Here is a 20156-nt window from a genome sequence, read left to right on the forward strand (position 1 = left end):
TCTACACTCTTCATTATATAAGCTAAGGGAGTGCAGTGTGGCAGAACAGATACCCTCTTTTAGACTGGTGGGTGCTGAGAACATTTCCAACTCCGTACAACGAGTAGGAAGAATGTATTTTACACCCTTCCCCTTCTGTTTGCATAAATGACACTAAAACTTGGCTCAATGTTTTGAAAAACAAATGATAAGAAATGTTATCTGTGAAGGAAGAACTATGGTATAGGCAACAATAAAAGAAGAGTGAAGGAATTGGCTCTGAAAATAATTGGAGATTTTAATTCAAAATTTAAACTCCTGACTCTTTGCAGAATCTCTTTCAGTATTAAATAGGACTTGAAATAAATACAAAGTCTGATCCAAAAGGATATTCCAAAACGTATACATCAGAATTGCTCATGTAGACTCAAACGTGTGCTGCTGGGGTTAGCTGAGAGAAAGCCAAAGGGGAAACATTCTGATGCACTGCTGGTCATATCACTTAAGAAGCAGGACTGGTTTGGCTCTTTCTCCCTCCTATGCACACTATCCTTTCTAGTCCCAAATTTGTTTTGCTATGTCTCAAGAGACAGAGATTTGCCCACACAAAATATTTGTGAGACTGGACATACGTCAAAGAGAATCAAAGTTTATGTTCTCTAATTGTCAAGTGTCCACCATCTAAGAGCCAGAATAAAATATTTAAACAGTAACTACAACAGATGTTAAAAGCTTAACAGCCATTTTAAAGCCCAGAGGATACAAAAAAAACTGCAACTAAAACTTCTGGAAGAATTCAGCTACTGCTTTTAACTACTAACACTGGTTTATGCAAACCCTGGAAAGCTAACAAAATTCATAAAAAGACTGAGAAATAGCTGATGATGTAACAGTATTTTAAAAGGTTAACGAAAGAACATATAAAATTAGTTATGTAGTTTGAAAAAATAAATGATTGATTGACAAGTGCATACTGATATCACTAAGAATATTAGGAATTTCTTTGGTATTGTACAAAACATTGGTCCTAAACAAGATCTAGGCAGCGCATACAAAGTGGATTGACAGCTGGACTGACAGAACAGTTCAAAAGAAATTGTGAAAAATTCTCATCCTATAAGGATTCTGAAAGGATGATTTTATTCAATGGCAGGCAGAATTTCCACCAGTAATCTGCAAGAAAAAAAATGTGAAAAAATTTGCAAATGACACAAAAATGATGGAGGTATAGATAGTGATAAAGGAAAAGACAGCCCTATAAAATCATACAGGAAAAGTGTAAAATAGGTTTCATTTGAACAATTGTGTTTTAATAGAGATAAGTATAAGGTCACACATCAGGGAATTGGGAATGTAAATCACAGCAGAAGGAAAGCAGTAAATCAAAATACTATAACAAACTTCAGAGTATAACCAACTGGGAAATGGATGAGAGTGGTATGCAAAAGTTAAGAATGCAAACACAGCTCTTGGCTGGGTGAAGAGGAGAAACTTGGAAGAAACCAGGTGGTTATTAGAATTAGCAGAACCATTACAGAAACTACATATCTAATTCTTGTCTCCACAGACTTAAAGACACTGGAAAGTATTTAGAGCTTAAGAAGAAGTTATTCAGAGTCTGGAAGAACTGTTTTATAATGTGACATAAAAGGATATCATACACCTCTTTCAGAAGAGCATGCCTCATACTTTTGTTGGCAACAGCTATGTGATAGGATAATCCTTTAAAACAATGTAAAAAAGTTCGAGTAGTTGAAAGCCAAAGCTGATGAAATTCAGGTCTGAAATAAGACATGACAGTTTCAAAGCAACTTCAACTGGAATTTTATTACATTTATTTTTTAAAATGTGAATTTTCAGATCACAAAGAATAGAGATTTTTCTTTAGGAAACTGCCTGCACTATAATTGAGCTTTCAAGGCTTTTGTTGAAAGCAACATGACATGCACAGAGGTTGGAACAGGTTTGGTACCAAGTATCAATCTGCATGTGGATGCATGTGGATAAGATCACACAATCCCTGCTGCTGTTTGCACCAAAGCTAACTCAACTGAAGCTAGCTTTACTGTCATTCTCAGCTATTCTTAACTGTAGCTTAGGTACATGGACATATATGGGTACAAGTGAGCCCGACAAAATAAGATGCCTGCGTATGGGCACACTCAGGAATAACAGCCATGCATCATAAAGCTCAGAGGCATCACAAAAAAAGTCCCTATCCGAAATCCCCCTGAACTGCCTCTGGTCTCCTTGGGCTGGAGCTACTTGATTTGTGAGAACAAACCAGACTATATTACAAAAGACTGATAGAGCAAGGAAGAGGTATGAATTGCATAAGATAAATATCAAATATAACATCTAAACATTTTAGAAAATAATTTAAATAATAAAACAAATCAGCACTTTTAATTTAATTACTTTGCACCTGGGATTAAAAAACAAACAAACAAAAACTTGGTCACCTTGTACATCTTACATTAAGAGTTATTTCCAATAAAATGTTCTTTGGATTATTCCACTATAACACTTTGGATGAGCTGATGTTTTTAGCACAGCAATTTGCATCAGATATACTTTTTAAATTACTCAGGAAAGAAGCTTACATAATCAAAACAAGTCCTACATGTCGTTTTTTTTTTTTTTCTTTTTCAATCTTTAAATATGCTTTTTAATTCCACAAACAGGAAAACTCAATGAATTATAATCACCTCAATGGCATCGTCGTACATTTTTCTTGCTTCTGTGTCCGTTTTGTCTGACATAAGCCAGGCTTTCAATAAATATTCATAAAAACTGTCTCCCAGCCCGCCCACAGATGTGTGATCTGCAGGAAGAAAAGAGGTAAAGAAAAGTTGAAGAGCTTGTAATAATAGCACCTTTCATTTATTTAAAACATAAGCTTACATTTGAATATATATCACTGTAGAATTATCATTATTTTAAGCCTACTTACTAGAACAAGGCTGTAACGTATTCCCTTCCAACCTTTTTCATAGATCTGAATACTCAGAGCAGGCAGGGTAATTTTCCATGCCCACTACTTGTTTGTCTATACAGACTGTGCTTTATGTCACAAATTTAATTTAACCAAAGTTTTTACTTAATTCCACAGCACCTAGCTGTTTTACTGCTAGGGTTGTATATAATATATGTGTGTGCGTGTATGTATACTAAAGCATAAGAGCTCAGTATCGAGGATGCAACTAGGTCACGTGCCTGGCTATAAATCACCATGAACTAAAAGGAATCTAATTTTTCCAGGAGATTTTTACTTCCAACAGAACATTTACTTAACAGACTAATGAATTTCTCAAAGTAAATGCTCTTATTTAAATTCCTCCTTGTACACCACAAGTCCTTCTCTGTTTCCCTAGGCTAGACCAGCCACACCACGTGCTACACTGCAAGGCTTCTGAGTACTAGAATTCAGCACCACATAACCTAGATCTCTCAGTGCACAGATAACTTTTTGTCACCTTCTTCCTTTCTTGTAGAGATGACCTTTCACAAGTAGCATCACATGCAACTCTGTGCTGACAGACAACCTGAGAAGTACTTATGTTTTCTCTCTGGGTGATATCACACATCCTTCTCACATGAAGCTTACTGATGGTCTGACAGTGTTTCAGAGCTCCTGTTCCAACCAAGGTGAGCACTCTCTCAGTACACACACTTCATTCAAAAACTGTTACGATCTCTGAGATTTAATAAGCATTTCCAAGCAGAACAGCACATGCCTCTTCATTTTCAGTATAACAGTAACTTCTGGTATCAGAAGTTTTAGTCTGCTCACTACAGAGTGAGGAAATATTTAAGAATGACTTCATCACAATGCCAGAAATCCACTGCCCTGTGCACAGTTGTTATAATCATGCAACTCCCATTTCACTGTATGGGAAAAAATAAAATAAAGATGCAATATTTCCTTTCAAACTTAGTCAGAAAAGCAGTATTATTTACAAACTTTCTGGGATAAAGGTGTAAAAGTAGAGCTCACCCATTTTTTACTGCAAGCAGTGCTACGCCCTGCATGCTTCCTTGTCTCTAGAGTTACAAGCAGAAACTCAGAGCTGGTAGACTTTCACCTAATTCTTCTTGCTGCCTCTCAACTCCTCTGCTGATTACTCAAGGATTTCTGAACATAAGTAGAGGCAAATAGAAAGCCTGTTAGCTTTCCCATGTGTTCCAGTTGTGAGTTTGGGGAAAATAATTTCATACCCCTTTTTTCCATCCCAGCACCTCTGAGATTTTCATACCCAACTATTCTGTGATTTAAATAAAAAACAAATCAGTTTTCTAGTTCTAAGCTGCAAGAGGGCATTCAGGCAATGAGTCATTTTCCTCCCTATGTGCAAGCACCGGAAATTACTCCTTCAAGGAACGATTATACTCTCACACAGACAGAAGAACTAAGGGTCCATGGTCATCAGAGTAAAATAAACAAATCATGTCAAGACTTCAAAGTTACAGCTCTTCTCAGAACTATTCAAGGGACTGCTTTCAAAAGAGATGCAGCGTAAAACTACTTCTGCCTCCTCTTCAGCCAAGTTCTGCCACTTCAAAGGCTGCTGCCAGCACTGCTAGTGCACCAGGTGTCCCTCACAGATGTCAGAACAGGGCTGCTACTGCCTCTGAGCAGCATTTCTCTCCAGCTGGATCCAGGGCATAAGAATAAGAAGATGAGTGGAAAACATTTCTTTCTTCAAGTAGGAAATCCATGTTCCAAGTGACTTCCCAAAATCAATCATTAGAAATGCTCCCTGTTTCACTTCTGCTTCTTCAATCATTTGAGAACTGTCCTGGCCAGCAGCTCTCCTCCTCCTCCACATTCCTCCTTGTCCTGGCTGAAAAGCACAAGGAGCCAGTGTCATCATGACACTCAGCCTCTTTTGCACCACCTTCGTGTGTTCAGAGCACAGAGCTGTGCAAGTTTCCCAGGTGCAGATTCTCCTCACATTCAAGCAGAGAGACAAAAACACTAAAGTGAGGAGTTCCAGAGAGCCTCAGCTCCGTGCAACAGATCTCTGTTTATTGCCATTTTGCAAAAGTCACAACTACCATCTGTTTTCAAAGCTCCTCCTGGATTAAACACGAGGTTCCACACTCCTAGCTGGTGCCCCTCACAGCTGGACCTCAGGGAAGATCTGTCAGAAAGAGCAAGCTCATTCTGTGCCATCTCATCTGCAGTAGGAAAGGGAAATATGAGGTTTAAGAGCTGCAATTTTTCAGATTCCTACAAGCTGCATTAGCACTCCTGGCAATATCATCCTGAGGTTGTCTTCTAAGGTAATAAGAAGCTGCCAAAGCAGAATTTGCTGCACTGAGGATGTAAGGATGATAAGTAGAAATGACTGAAAATTAAACAACTTTTCATGACAAGCTTCTCTCATTTAGCATGGAAATGCCAAAGCAATATTCTTCAAGATCCTTTAAAAACACAGATGTAGGTTTGGGTCATCACATATCATTCTGTCCAACACAGATGGCTTCCTACCAAAACTTATTGTTGTATGGTCCACATGGTTATTTTTACTGCTCTTTGAGCTAACACTCAGACTCAGACATTTAATTCAGCTCAGCTCAAAATGTTTTACTCATTAAAATGTTTTGTAGATATTTATAATTTTTTTTTAATCAGTCCTAACCTAACATGCCAATCCAGAGAACAAAACACAGAAGTCATTATTTGAATAAAAGAATTTGCGGTAGGGACTTGGCACTACTATTTAGTAGATAGCTTTGAAGGTATTATCCCTAAAAAGTTCAAGCATTTTGCAAATTTGAACATGGATTTAATTTTTCACATATGTGGTCTATAAGAATTATTTAATCAGCTCTATGTCATTTAAAGTTTTTTAGTGTAAAAAGCTATTTTACAGTGAAATCCTGAAGGAAAATTCTTTCCAGATAAGACAAATATAGCAAAGAGAACAGAAGTGTGAAGGCATATCCAATATGGCAGAAACCACACATTCTACTCAATGACAAGTATACATTTTTAGAACAATCACTTCTTTCAAAGGAAGATAAATTAAGATTTTTACATCCTTTCCCACACCCCCTTTTTTTTCATAAAGTAGGCTCAGATGATCTTTTTTGAAAAGGAAGGGATTCCAGCCAAGAATTCCTTGGAAATTCTTATTCTAAGTTATAAAGGGCAGTAGGGGCAGTTGCAAAGAACATAATCAACATTTGCAACCAAATGCAATTAGGTAGGTCACTCCAAAAGTAATGCTTTCTATGTATCTCCATGGAGACTACAACAGATACAAAGAGCACGATAACATTATTTGACAGAGCACATTCTCAGCCACAAAATACTACTTTTTAACAGTCACCACCATTAGCTGTGCATTTTCTCTAACGATGATGCCACACTCGTCAAAGTCTGTACCAGCAGAGGTGACACTGTCACCATCATCACTGCTAAAACATACTCACGGGGCTCACACCCACTGTTTGGTTCAGCAAATGTCAATGAATACCAATGGGCGCAACCGTTTCCACATGAAGGAATTCAATGACAAGTTTGCTTCATCCACATTCCCAACTGCAGGAGGTGTCGTGCTTGTGGGCTCTTGTCCTGATGGGGGATTTCAACCACCCAGATATCTCCTGAGATAGTGGCATGGTGAGTGGCAGACAATCCAGGAGACTCCTGGAGTCCGTTGGCGATAAATCCCTGGTCCAGGTATTAGATGGACTGAACCAAAGTGAAGCCTTACTGGATGTGGTGCTCACCAATGAGCAGGAGAGCATTAGAGAGGTTAAGATTGGAGGCAGCCTGGGCTGTAGTGACCATGCACCGGTGGAGTTTGTGATCTCGAAGAATGCAGGCCTGGCAAAAAGTAGAATCAGGACCCTGAACTTCAGGAGAGCTTCTCAAGGAACTGCTAAATGGAATCTCCTGGGAAACTGTCCTTAAGAGCATGTGTACAGAACAGACTGGCAGCTCTTTAAGGATACCCTTCTGAGAGTGCAAGAGCTCTCAATCCCCCAGCAGAAGAAACTGAGCAGAGGAGGCAGGCGACTGGCAAGGCTGAACAAGGACCTGCAGCTTAAACTGACAAAAAAGGGGAAATGTACAGGAAGTGGAAGCAGGGTTGTGTAGCCTGGGAAGAATATAGGGACATTGCCCATATGTGTAGAAAGAAGATTAGAAAAGCCAAGGCACAGACAGAGCTGAATCTGGTGAGGAATGTGTAAAATAACAAGGGGTTCTGCAGGTACATAAGCAGGAGGAGACAGATCAAGGATAGTGCTCTCCCTCAGATAGCTCTCCAGGGCTGAGACAGTAGGGCTTTCTAATCTCAGCCACATCTGAGACACTATAACTTATCTGAATGAAATTTTGGGACTCTTTTTTAGTCCGATGTAGGTAACCCAGACACTATGCATTCACTCTGCTTGTTCTCATTTCTTACACGCAGATCTACCTAATGGCTGCAAATAACTTCCTTCAGAGCTGGTTTGTAAATAAACTGCAGTGCTTCCCAGTTAGGACAGCAAGACTGCAAGGTAAAAACATGTGACTTCTCCTCTTGTTTATGGGAAAAGTTTGGTGCAAGCAGGGAGATATTTTCCACAATAACATAAAGCCCCATAAAGATACCATTAATAATAAAATCTGTTCTAATGAAGGTCTACATGCTCTCAACTGCAAACAAAATATGTGTCCATTATTTTTAAACAGATGGCTTGATGTAGTTAGTGGCAGTTTAATGAGGAAAATTAAAAACAGTTCATGATTTGCTAAACCCTCTCTTTGTGCCTGAATTGTACAATTGTCAATTCCTGGCAACGCACAGGAATAAACTAAGAAGCCAAGTGCTGTATTAAAAACAAGACATCACGCAAAACAGACAGGGCGGCCCCAGCACCTACATGATGCTCTGGCATTGTAGCAGCACAGAGCAATAGCCATGCCCCTTCCTGATCCCCTCTCCCTGCACTGGCTTTGCAGTCATAAAGCTTTCACTGTTATTGCAGATAGAGTGAGGAAGGCAACACAAAAAGCTGAAAAGTATATTTTGTGAGCCAAACACTGCACCAGCACTTAAGCACAAGCAGCTGGAGATGATAGTATTTCAATTTATGAATTTGCAACTACAACACAGTATTTAAGACATTTTTAAATACATAGAGTTAGGGGGAGGGCGAAAACCAAAGAATTAGAAATTCGGAAGTCTGTAAAAGAAATTCCAATCTTACAAAAGGAAATATTAATTACGACTCTGAAGCAAAAGGAAAACTGACTTAAATCTGCATGTAACACAACAGCCAACAGACTGGCAACGCCAAGATGGACAAACTCCTGATTCATTTCAACCAAAAGAGTAATAATATTGAACTACTTTGTAATAAAGGACAAAGTTGTGAAAGGCAAGGCTGATCCTCCTAACATCCTGTCTTTGACAAAGAACTATTGTAATAAGTTAGGAAAGGATTTTCAGAGTGGGATAGAAAACTGTCTGAGGGAAGTAGTGAAGTGATTTAGCTAATACGAACTTTCATTAGGAAATTTACACATCCCATTGCCACTGTTCTGGTATCAACTGACCTTAGAGAAAGCACAAACTACAGGACATCCCTTTTTTTTTTTTTTACATAGGAAACTTTTAAACAATTGCTCTTCTGCTTATCTTCTGAGTACCTCTGATAAAATTTCAGTTCAATCTTCATGCAGTTGGTCTTAGCATCCCTCAGCTGCTCTAAATAGGTGCAAGTTTCCTTTCTAATCCTTTAATCCAGAAAGATGAAGCTCTAGAAACTGCAGTTGCTGCAATCCACTGTGGAATTCAATCTAAGCCATAGTGGATGACCTAAAATTGCAAAAACTTGTAAATTAACTGCAGTGGAGACAGCCCCAGTAAAAGGAGGTGGAGGTGCAATTTTTAGTCAGATATGAATCACTTATCACTAAAGAACATGTTACCAGCATGAGAATTTTTCTAAAAACATGCAGATTTCCACATAAAAGACCCATATTCAAAAAGCATATTTAAAAATGCAATGCCAGAGATTCAGAAATTAGGAGACAGCTGAGCATACACTTCTTTCTGTTCTAATGCCTGGTGTCACAACAGATTCAGGGAAGAGGAAAAGACCAGCTCAGCTTTTCCCAGCCTGGGGATGTGTGATGACGAATGCTCTGCATACACAACTCTAGGAAACTCAGCAGCTGAACTCTAAAAACTCCATATGGAGAAAGTAGGCAAATATTTTTCAAAGGCTTGAAAAAATATGGGTGTTTTTTTCCTCTAGCAGTCCTAAAACACACAACTCTCATAACACTTAATATCCAAAACACGATGATTTTTGAGGTTCTCAACTGTACTTGAAAAAAAAACTTTAATCAGGGCATAAGGATATTGCATCTCTAACTTCATTTAGAAATGGTTGAAGCAATTTTGTCAAAGCTCTTACAAAAAAAACAAACCAAAACAAAAACCATAAATGCGCTGCTTGAGGCAGACAAAACATTCAAGATGGTAGAGTTTGGAAGCTACAAATAAGAGATCAGCACAGTTCTCCAAGATGAGGGGGCATTTTACTTTGCTGCACCAGGGCAATACAATTCCTAACAGAACTTTATGATTAAAAGTATACATCAGGGAGATGCATTCTTCATCCACAGAGTAAAAGCATAGACTCTCTCCCCCCACTTGTCACCAAACTGTAATGATTTCTCATGCAACCATCAGAAGGTACACCTTCCCACATAGCTCAGAATGCGAATTCTCACTTGTAGAAGATGTAAGGAAAAGAAATGCACTATTACGTATCACCTGAACTCTATTACTCGTCTAGAAAATAATCTTGACTTAACTGTAAACAGCCAGTTGCACAGACTCCCTTCTTTGATAGGAAATAAGATTGGTTCAGAAACAGTTTAGATATCTGGAGACTCTAGTACAAGAAACAATTACTCAAGAAATACCAGATTCCAAAGGAGCTCTGACTTTAAAAATATACAGAATCGGTATCAAAATAGAACACTGCCAGTCCCCAGTCATTTTAAATTAGCTGTTTTCTAGGTCAACAATCTGACACTCAAGAATATCAGGTGGTATCATAATGCATGCTGGATTCTATTTATACAGACTGATTAATAGTGAAGAAAACAAAAGTTAATTATAGCTGTTAGAGGACAAACCACATATTCTAGATACTGATGCACTCCCATCAATAGCATAGTATAAAACTGTAGTTTGGTAGTACAGCAAAATAAAATACTCAGTTCATTACACATCAGTGTGTCCAGGCACTTTTATAACTCAGTTACACCATATATGAATCTTTAGGAATTTTATACACACATTCTTTGAAATACATAATTCATACAGATATTGGACCCCAGAATTTTCAATAAACAAAGCTTGTATTTGTTTAGGTTTTTCAGCATCCTGATGAACAGAACAGCAAAACATCTTAACCTTGCAGACTTGTAAAAGCATATTCCTTGTAACGAACCACTCCGCTGTATTTCATTAAAACAAAGTTTGATTGGATTAACTTGTTCTCGACTTCTAATGAATAATCAAATTTGAATGCAGTGTTTTCTTGGAACACAATTACATTGGTATATGGTTGTAAAGCAAAAGGGCAAGGAGAATTTCCCATCAGAGATTACATAGATTATTTTGTATTCATAACACACGCATATTCCTAAATACAAGAGAAGACAGAATGTTTTAGTGAGAAAAATTAAGGAAATATGCCAGGATAGCATAGAAAATTAAACAGCAAAGAACCAGTCTCACCTCATCTGCAACTAGTATATACATCTGCTATTCGAAGTCTAGAAAACACGTTGCATTTTTATTTGTTCATAATGTACTGAACTGAAAGCAGATTTGAAACTGAAAATAAACAGCAAAAACAAAACTCAAATAAAAAATGCCTGCATCCAGTCCCCATACTAACCATCACATACACAGCATATCTTCAGTTTTTTAACTGACGTTTCAGTTACAGATAAAAAATGAAATCTACTTGGTAAATCAAATAAATGTGCAGAAATGAAGTCAAGTTGGAAACTACTTCTTCAATAAAAGATTTTAATTCTGAATCATTTATACCTTTGAAAGAAAATCTTTTCCTTAACACCAGTGGGGGGAAAAAAAAAAAAAAAAATCACCCAAGGTTTAAAGCACTAAAAACTACTGTCCAACAATCCAAAGTGAAAAAAAATTGCAAAATATTTTTTTGAAAAATACAGGCCTACCTGACACAATTCTTTTCATTTCTTTTTACGTGATGGATGTTTTGCCAGGGCTTGACACTACATTTCCAAATTTGTTTTTTCATTCCTCTTGGTATTCTTGATTTCTTAGCATTGCATACAGAACACTTTTTAATTGTTGTAATGCCAGTATTAAAACATATTATTTAATAAACTACTATGCCTAAGAAAGGCATCTAGTAAACAAACAAAATAAGAAAAAAATGCAAAATAATTTCCTAAAGGAGAACATTAATAGCTTCACTTGGCAAAGATAGAGATTTTCTACTTTTACCATCTTTGTCACTAGTCATAACTAACACATTAACCTGTTAATTTATACAATTATATTTTTAGATTTATATTTCCTTTAATCTTTTGAAAGACTATTTCATTCTTCCATATTATTCACTTTACCTTACAAATCACAGAGTTTTTAATCTCCCACAAGTAGAGATAAAGACTGAAAAAAATGGGCCTCTGGCTTATTTTTAACACTGAAAATCCAGATAATGCAAATTCAAGCAGTCACTTCTCAGTCTTTGCAGCAGAAGGGAAAGTTTGCACTCAAGAAAGCCACTCATATTTTAAACAGATCTTCCCCTATCCTTCACTTAACAAGTGGGGATACCTACAATGTGTAAAAACTTTCTTTGTCAAATGATCTGGTTAAGTACTGCTGAGTACAAAAGAAATAACAAATAAGGAAACTGACAAACACCCAGGCATAACAAGCTGGTGGTAACTCTTCAGGTCCTTGATTGATGAGCTCATAAAGACTATTCTCAGACAAAGCCTTGGAAAATTAACTTGAATATCACATTGATAAAAGGGAGAAATGTGATTATCATTAATACGATATTTGAGGAGACTGTTGGGCTGTGCAAAACATGGGGCAGTTTAAGGGCTTTGTGACTTCATGCAAAATTTACAACTGGATATTAAGGGGAGGGCCAAAAGCAGACAAAGAGAAGGATGAGGGTAGACTGGGGAGTGGCAAGGAGAAATGGGAGACTGGGTGGGTTAAAAGTGCCCGTCCGCAGACCTAAGGCACCCAATGAGCAATCTATCCTTTTTTATGAAATCCTTTTCTTCACTGATATTTGTCCCATCTCACTCACTATCCCACATGTGAGTGCTGTGTGGTGTAAACATTGGCAACCAGGCTACAGGTCACAGAGCCTACAAGTCTAGGTGCCAGCAGCTAGAAAATGGTGTGCAGCTCACAGCAAGTGAAGAAAAAGTGGGTCACAAGGACCTAAGTCTGTGTGTCACCAAATAGAAATACCTGCCCAAGCTTAATTTTCCCAGTAAATTTAATTCTGAGTGCATGTGTGTACATGAAACATGTTAGCAAGCTGCAAGTTAATAAAGCTTGGTGAGAAGAAGGCCTGCATCTACAAAGACCTAAGGTCCAGGCTGATGTCTGGATAAGGGATCTGGGTCCAAACACAGGCATGAGGTAATGAAGTATGCTAATATTTAAAACACCCCGAGTGTGCTTGTGAGAAGAGGGTTCAAAAAATGAGGAGCATGAGCAAGACTTTGCCATCTGTACTTACTTCATTGAATGCTACATGCTGAGGCTCAAAGTTGGGGAACCTGTACTGGCTTAGCAGCAGCCAAACCTGGACTGAGAAAGAGATACCTCCTGGCTCCCAAAAAGCACAGGGCTGGGTTTCAACAGCTAGGAAGGAGCAGTCACCAGGTGGAGAGTCTGATGAATGTGGTAGTTTCTTAACATCTTTCACAAAGTGTATTACAAACCTTATATCAGATCTTTTTTTCCTCTCAGTTTTCTTTTAGATACTGACAAATAAATGTAGGCAGATGATGCTATACATTTAATATAGTTTCATATTAGAAATGAAAATAGAAAGGGTGTATAACTCATGGTTTGTCTACTACCTGCAAGAGCTTAAATGAAGCAGTTCAGGTAATTATCCAGGTCAGCTTGAGAGCATTAGTCTAAATCCAGCTCTACAGCTAGGCAAAAAAAATTTAGGACCCATTATTTGTGCAGATTTAGTGAAGATAATTTAAAATAGTTTTCATGGCTTTTCCCACATGTTAAAATGTCAGTATTTTAAAGAAAATGTAAATCTGATCCAACTCAAACCCATGGAGGCCATCGCTAAATAAAAATCAGGTTGCTCTTGAAGTAGTGCCTTCTATTTATTTCCATGGAAACTACAACAGATACAAAGATCACAATAACATTATTTGAAAAAGCACATTCTCAGCCACACTGTTTTGCAACACAGTCACTACCATTAGCTATGTATTTTCTTCAGTGATAAACAAAAGTCTGCGTGCCGCAATCAAAAAATCTCTACCAGCAGAAGTGACTCACTGTCACTGCCGCCACTGCTGAAATACACCACCCACTACCTCATTATGCTTACATCCACTGTTCGGTCTTCACAAACATTCCGGTATCATCAATTAATGTCAATGGGTACCCTTTCCCCCCCCCATCGAGGAATTCAATGACACACCCCTGCTTCATCTGCATTTCTATGTCAGACTGCCCCTCTGCTGCCATCTGTCACATGGCAACAAAATGTAATGGAATACTAATGGGAAGGTTCAGCCTCTACTTCCATACCACCAATACCACCAACATTCACCTATGATGTCGTGGGCCAACATAATAAAATAGGAGGCATTACTTTTGGATCAGCCCTCCTACTTTAAAATTAAAACTGCTTATTTTGACTTAATTTAAACATTTGTTGACCACTACTTAAATTGAAATAACACATCCACAAAGAAATTTGCTTTGGCTTATTTATGGGACAGTCTACAGCTCAAACAACTGCAAAGCAGAGGATAAATTTCTCCCATTTGAACACCTTGAGTGAGCCTCTACTCATTCTGTGCAATAAATGCAGAGAACTGAAAGAGTGAGAAAACAGAAGGTGCTAAGGCTGGTTAAATATGTCTGAATTCCCTTACTTTTATTTATAGGACAGTCATAGCTTTACGTATGAAAGAAAACATTTAAATTTAGTGCATTAAATAGACATATATGGTCTGATACTACATTACACCAGATGACAGAGCGTCTTTCAGTGGACTTTTTACTTGGGCCTCTTGCAAATTTATCTAAAAGGGTTCGTATTAGGTAATGGTACAAGACCAGAGCACTGCACAACAGCTAGCAGTCTGATCATTCAGCAAATCAGCATTCCACTGGTGTAATTTTAGTATTGGCCATTTCTAACAGCGACGCTCAGCTCACACACCATAAATTCACATAATAACTTACTTTACAGTAACTTGTTAATGTGCTTTTACATCACTGAACACAGAAGGCTAGCATACAAGATATATTTTTTCTCATACTCACACATGAAAGACACATACTGTCTAAAAAAATAATTTTACCAGAACTGACAAGACTTTCTTTTAGAATCAACACAGGTAACTCTATAGACAGATCAGTTCCAGTATCTGAGATACAAACCCAGAGTGATTTCAGTTCCTTTTCAGGAGAAAAGGAAGAAAGATTGGAACCAGATGAAATGTAATACCGTATTATCAGCAGTGAAAAGCAGAAGGAAAGAATGCACAATTCATAGAAATTGTGCAAAAAGAAATGGCATTTTGTTACTTGCCAATAACTGATGCAGACAGTCATTTTCTTTCTATTGCTGTTTTAATTGGCATTCACATCTAACTTGTTTAAAAATGGACATCAGAATTAAATTTACTCAACATTTCATTAAAAAAAAGTTTTTCTTCAGCACAAAGTAATTTCTGTAATTCTGTAATCTCTTGTTTTTAATCAAAATTCTAGACATTCTACCTGAACAACAAGCTTCTCTAGGAAGCACTAGCATAGCTTTTGAGAATCATCCCAAACCACTGTATGATGTTCTGATGCTTTCACCAAACAAACTGCTTACCAATTGAAAAGCAAAGCTAATAAAGCTAACTGAATGTTAAGACGAGAAGCTTGAATATACTTCCTGCTAGCTATTTTTATTTCAAATTTTAAAGAAACTAGAACCTCAAGACAGAAGTACTGTAAATCACTTGTTTCTACTGGACTATCACCTTAGTTCATAATTAAAAGCTGAAGCTGCCAATATACCTTGTGGGCATTGCAGCCCTGCTTTCCAGCAAAAGCCCCAGCAAGATGACAACTCCTGAACTGAACCCATTAAAAAGCTGTCTACTGTGCCACTCATGCTTTAATACCTGCACATTATAAGGTTATACACAAATATTTAGTCTGCCTGTGACAGTCTTTTCACCCTGGATATAACAAACTCCCTGCTACACAGCACTAAGGATCCAGTCACACATTGCCACCTTACAAAGTAGTTTCGCTGGAAAGTCAAGATGAAAAAGTGACCAGTAAGTCATTTACTTGGCAATTTTTAGGATGAGGTTTCATGGCATTCAAATGGAAAGAAATGATGAAAAGAAACAGTAGAAAGAGAAGGGAATCTGTCACCAAAACTGTTCCTCAAGTGAAAAGTGAAATGCATTAAATATGGAAATTTATATTTATAAAAATATAAACATTACAAAGGCATAGCTATAGATTGGATTTCTATAGATTGGATTTATATGACACTATACAGCTCAACTTGTCAAGTACCTGAAGCCATAGTCACCTCCTCGATGAAACACTAAATTGTTATAGACTGGTAAGTTACTTCACTGATTACATTAGGTAATTATACCAAAAACATTGACTGGTATGAGTGAATTATGAATGAAACTGAACGTCTTCGTGAATACCAAAAGAAGCAAATGGAACAACACATTAAAAAGGATGGCTTTGTTTCAGAACACTGTCCCTAAAGCACCATTTCCTAGCAATGAAATTCAGGAGTGTGCTGCTTATATCAAGACCAAAAAGCCTGTGCACAAATAACTCATCATCAGCATATCCTGCATCCTAACATTAGAAGATGCTGAAAAGGTTGCAGCATATCACATGCACCACTCCCCGTCCTCTAACCCCAACAAGAGAAGAATTATGGATACATATTTGGAAAAAGTTTAAGTGTGGAAAACAGATGTGATTCAACAACATACGCAGGATCTATATTGAATAAAATCAGAAAGTCTTCGAGGAAAATAAAAGCTCCATAATTGTTGACCCCTAGGCCAAAAATTAGCTCATCATTATCATTTAGGAACCCTAGAAGAAGACAGTGGCTATCCTGTCATCTTTGAGTCCAGACAAGTCAGACACATCTTGGTATCTGTCAGTAAGAGCGAATTAAGTTTTAAGATAATGAGAGTGTGCAGGTAAAAATCAGCTTAGTTTATGATTTTGTAAACAAATATCACTTTCCCCTTCCATAGGATCTCACACCAAATTTTATTACTCTAATTTCTCTACACCAGCAGCTGAGATATAAACTTTCTATTTGTGAATTAAAATTCATATTATGTAAGGTTCTGGTGGACAACATAACATTTGGATTTTGAAGTAAAGTAGTACGGTGTAAGATCTTACATGTGCTAAGGAGTTACTTCAAACAAATCTTAGATATCAATGTGAAAAAGTCTTGACTGTAAGGGGAAGAGACTGAAAAAAAAAACCAAATTGCTGTATTTCTTACACAGTCTATTTATGTACGTGACAGATTAATTCTACCTATTTCACACTCTGCATGACTTAGTTGGAATACTATACAGATTAACAAAAAACCTAAATAGAACTGATCCAAGTCTGAAGAGAAGAAAAATGTTAAAAGGAAAAGAAATAATGGTACAAGAAAGCCCAGAAAGGTCAGAAACAAGAGTTACATGTATCTAGGTCAACAGAGTTCTGAAATAATAATTTCAAGAAACTGTAGAAAGTAATTTGTACAAGATAAAGTTGTATCAAACTAAAGGTCACAGGAAAAATACAAAAAGGGCTCTTCTTCCAGGAGCTGAAAGAAAATTTATGCTTTCCATTGTCTCTGTCTTTCCAGTACTATGGTATATAACAAACCAAACACAATGCTCTTTGAAATTATCTTCTGAGGAAGATGTAAAAATTTTCCGTGTCCATAACAACACAAGAAGGTCAGTAACCATATTATGGACTCCGACATGAGTCCTCTAGCAAACTGAAATTCTATGCATGAAGGCATCACTTTTACTTAACCGACTTCTGTGATGCAGGATATGATTTCTGAAAGGGAATAAGAAGGAAGAAATTTCCATCTAAGTCTCAGATGTTCTAGCTTCTAAGTCCAGTGTTTCATTCCCTATGTATTTTTATTGCAAGTTACGTTCTTAAATTTTTGCAAATGGATTCACTGAAGAGTGAACTATCAGGGCTACAAAAAAGTTTCTCATTGTTCTATCCAGAAAAGGCAGAATTATGGATTCTTGCTCTCTTGTCCCCACAAAACTTTGTATTCATAACACACACATATTCCTAAATACAAGAGAAGACAGAATGTTTTAGTGAGAAAAATTAAGGAAATATGCCAGGATAGCATAGAAAATTAAACAGCAAAGAACCAGTCTCACCTCATCTGCAACTAGTATATACATCTGCTATTCGAAGTCTAGAAAACACGTTGCATTTTTATTTGTTCATAATGTACTGAACTGAAAGCAGATTTCGTTTTATAAATGAAATTTTAGGAAAACTACCAGAAGCTCTGTCTCAGCATTAGGACCCTGATTTGCCTGGGGTAAAAAGTAAAAAGTTAATTCCAGGAAATGTATGTGATGAGGGAGCAGTACAAACAAAAACAAACAAAAAAAACCTGTGTTCTATTAAAGTGTTTAAATTCTTGGTCTGTAATCATAAACTCTACTCTCAAATTCAAAATTCAATTTAAAAACATGTTAGAGCTTCATCAAACTTCAGCAAGGTTAAATCTTCCACTGCATGTTTATTTTCATGTACTTAAGGTTCTTCCCTCTCCAGAGTTGTTAATCCTGAGCATTGTTACTGAATCTGAGACAAAGACCCCGTAGAATCCTAGTGATATGCCACATTAAACTAGCACTGATGAAAGCTGTAGAAGCATTTGGTTTGGAACAAAAAAACAACAACAACAAAAAAAAAAATTATTTCAGTAAAAGCAAGTAAAGTTATCTTTTGTGCAAATTGTACCTGACTATTTGTATTCACTCACTTGTTTTTCTGGATGCACCGGTAAGCCTAGATGTCTCAGGAATTTATTTCAGTAATCTATATATTCATTTCAAAAAGTGCTGCTAATGCACTTAATGCACACTGCATTCTGAGGAGAATTTTGGTCTTAACAATCAAACTAGACAAATCTAAACACGGTCACTGCAATAATAGCTGTATTCATTTCCCTCATATACCAGATTCAAAGTCAGAAGCAAATTCACAGTTTGCAAGCCAGAACATGTTATACAGGTTATTTACAGCCGACCACTGAAGTCACCAAAACCTGTCAATGATGTTAAACAAGACAAAAATAGACCATCTTCCTTGTTTTTCTTAAATAAACTTATATTCATAAAAGATGAAGGAACAGAAGCCTGGAGGAAAAAGAACTCTCCTCATCACACCCACTACAGAAGCACTAAACCATTCAACCTTCCTTAGGAAAAAAAAAAAGTGCTTCAAGGAAAAAAGTCAGGATCATGTCCATGTCTTCATGTTTTCCTTTTCTGCCTAGATTATCAGCAATATAAATTTTTTTTTTTTTTTTTTTTTTTTAATTTTCATACCAAAACTGGCAGGTTTTAATGTCTGCTCTCTTGTGACAGCAACAGGGCCTCAGGGAACGGCATGGAGCTGCATCAGAGAACAGTCAGATTGAGGGTTAGGAAAAGGTTCTTCACCAGAGGGCAGTGGGGCCCTGTAACAGATCACCAAGGCAGCAGGCAAGGCCCCAAATTTGCCAAGAGGTCAAGGAGTGTTTGGAAAATTCTCTCAGACATTGTGTGCTCCTGTGCGGAGCCAGGACTTGAACTCAATGATCCTTGTGGGTCCCTTCTAACTCAAGATATTCTATGTTTATGTCATTTCACATGCCACTGAGAATAATTATTTTTAAAAATTTCAGTCCCTAATATCACATGAAAATCTTCGTATTCATCCAAGTGAAAGACTTCAAATTTAACCACCACAAACATGATACTTCCTCAGTCACCTATAAAGAATACCTAATGCTAATCCTACAAATGGTAATCTACTAACCAGATGACTTGCAGATGAAAAACAGTAACAAAATCAAAACAAAGGAAGCTGCTTTTCCCTCTCATTCTATTTAAATGAAGATATTATCAAGTAATGGAACTAAAAGATATGCATTGGATTTCTTAGAAAGTTACTTTCAGAACATACCACATAAAATCAAGTTACATGAATTCAAAGAGAATGATTGATAAAAATTGGTTTCAGAAAATCGCAAGTCCAATTAATTCATCTACATTTCATGTTTTCAAGCTGTGCTACTCACGTCCTACAGAATAAATTTTCTAATCTCCAATTCAGCAACAAAGAAATAGAGCTTTAGTTATGAATGAATAAAATAAGAATACTTACGCTGACCCCATCGGCCTGTTCTTGGGTTCAAATAATTTGGATAAAGTCCATTAGGACGATCCATTTTTTGGAGTAACTTCCGAATGTGCATGACCTAAATTAAATCAAGAGTCAGGATCACCACTAACAACTTCAATCTGCTCTGCATACTGTTAAATCTAATATTTTTCTTTTCAGACATATTTTCTTAATTTGATCTGAGAAGTTTTTTTTTTTTTTGCTTTTAAAGTGTTGACACAAACATCTTTTAAAGTTATGACTTTAAGTGCTTGTTGCAAGAAATGAAAAACTTTTGCTGAAAGATTTGTATTTCAAAAAGTGAATCTGCTCAGTAAGAAAGAATTTACTTGTTACTTAAAATGCAATTAGATTACAGTATGTTACAAAATGTTGTACAAAAGGCAATTTCCTTTAATGCAATTTATGATGAAACAGCATAAAAGTCACTTGTATGAC

General features: G+C 36.9%; 1 protein-coding gene across 2 annotated transcripts in view; it reads right to left on the bottom strand.

The window, feature by feature from the left end:
* MAN1A2 (mannosidase alpha class 1A member 2) overlaps nucleotides 1-20156 on the bottom strand; it is a 132759-nt gene that overhangs the window by 29925 nt on the left and 82678 nt on the right. For both annotated transcript variants that reach the window (XR_795100.3, XM_010718173.3), the window contains exons 8-9: nucleotides 19701-19794; nucleotides 2688-2803 (exon numbers count right to left, since the gene is read on the bottom strand). Coding sequence is in view for 1 of the 2 variants with exons in the window: in XM_010718173.3 (XP_010716475.1) it covers nucleotides 2688-2803; nucleotides 19701-19794 (210 nt within the window). In the remaining variant the exon portion in view is untranslated. The remainder of the gene's footprint in view (nucleotides 1-2687; nucleotides 2804-19700; nucleotides 19795-20156) is intronic.

Source organism: Meleagris gallopavo, chromosome 1, assembly GCF_905368555.1.
Source record: "Meleagris gallopavo chromosome 1, MGAL_WU_HG_1.1, whole genome shotgun sequence".
NCBI classification, from domain to species: Eukaryota; Metazoa; Chordata; class Aves; order Galliformes; family Phasianidae; genus Meleagris; species Meleagris gallopavo.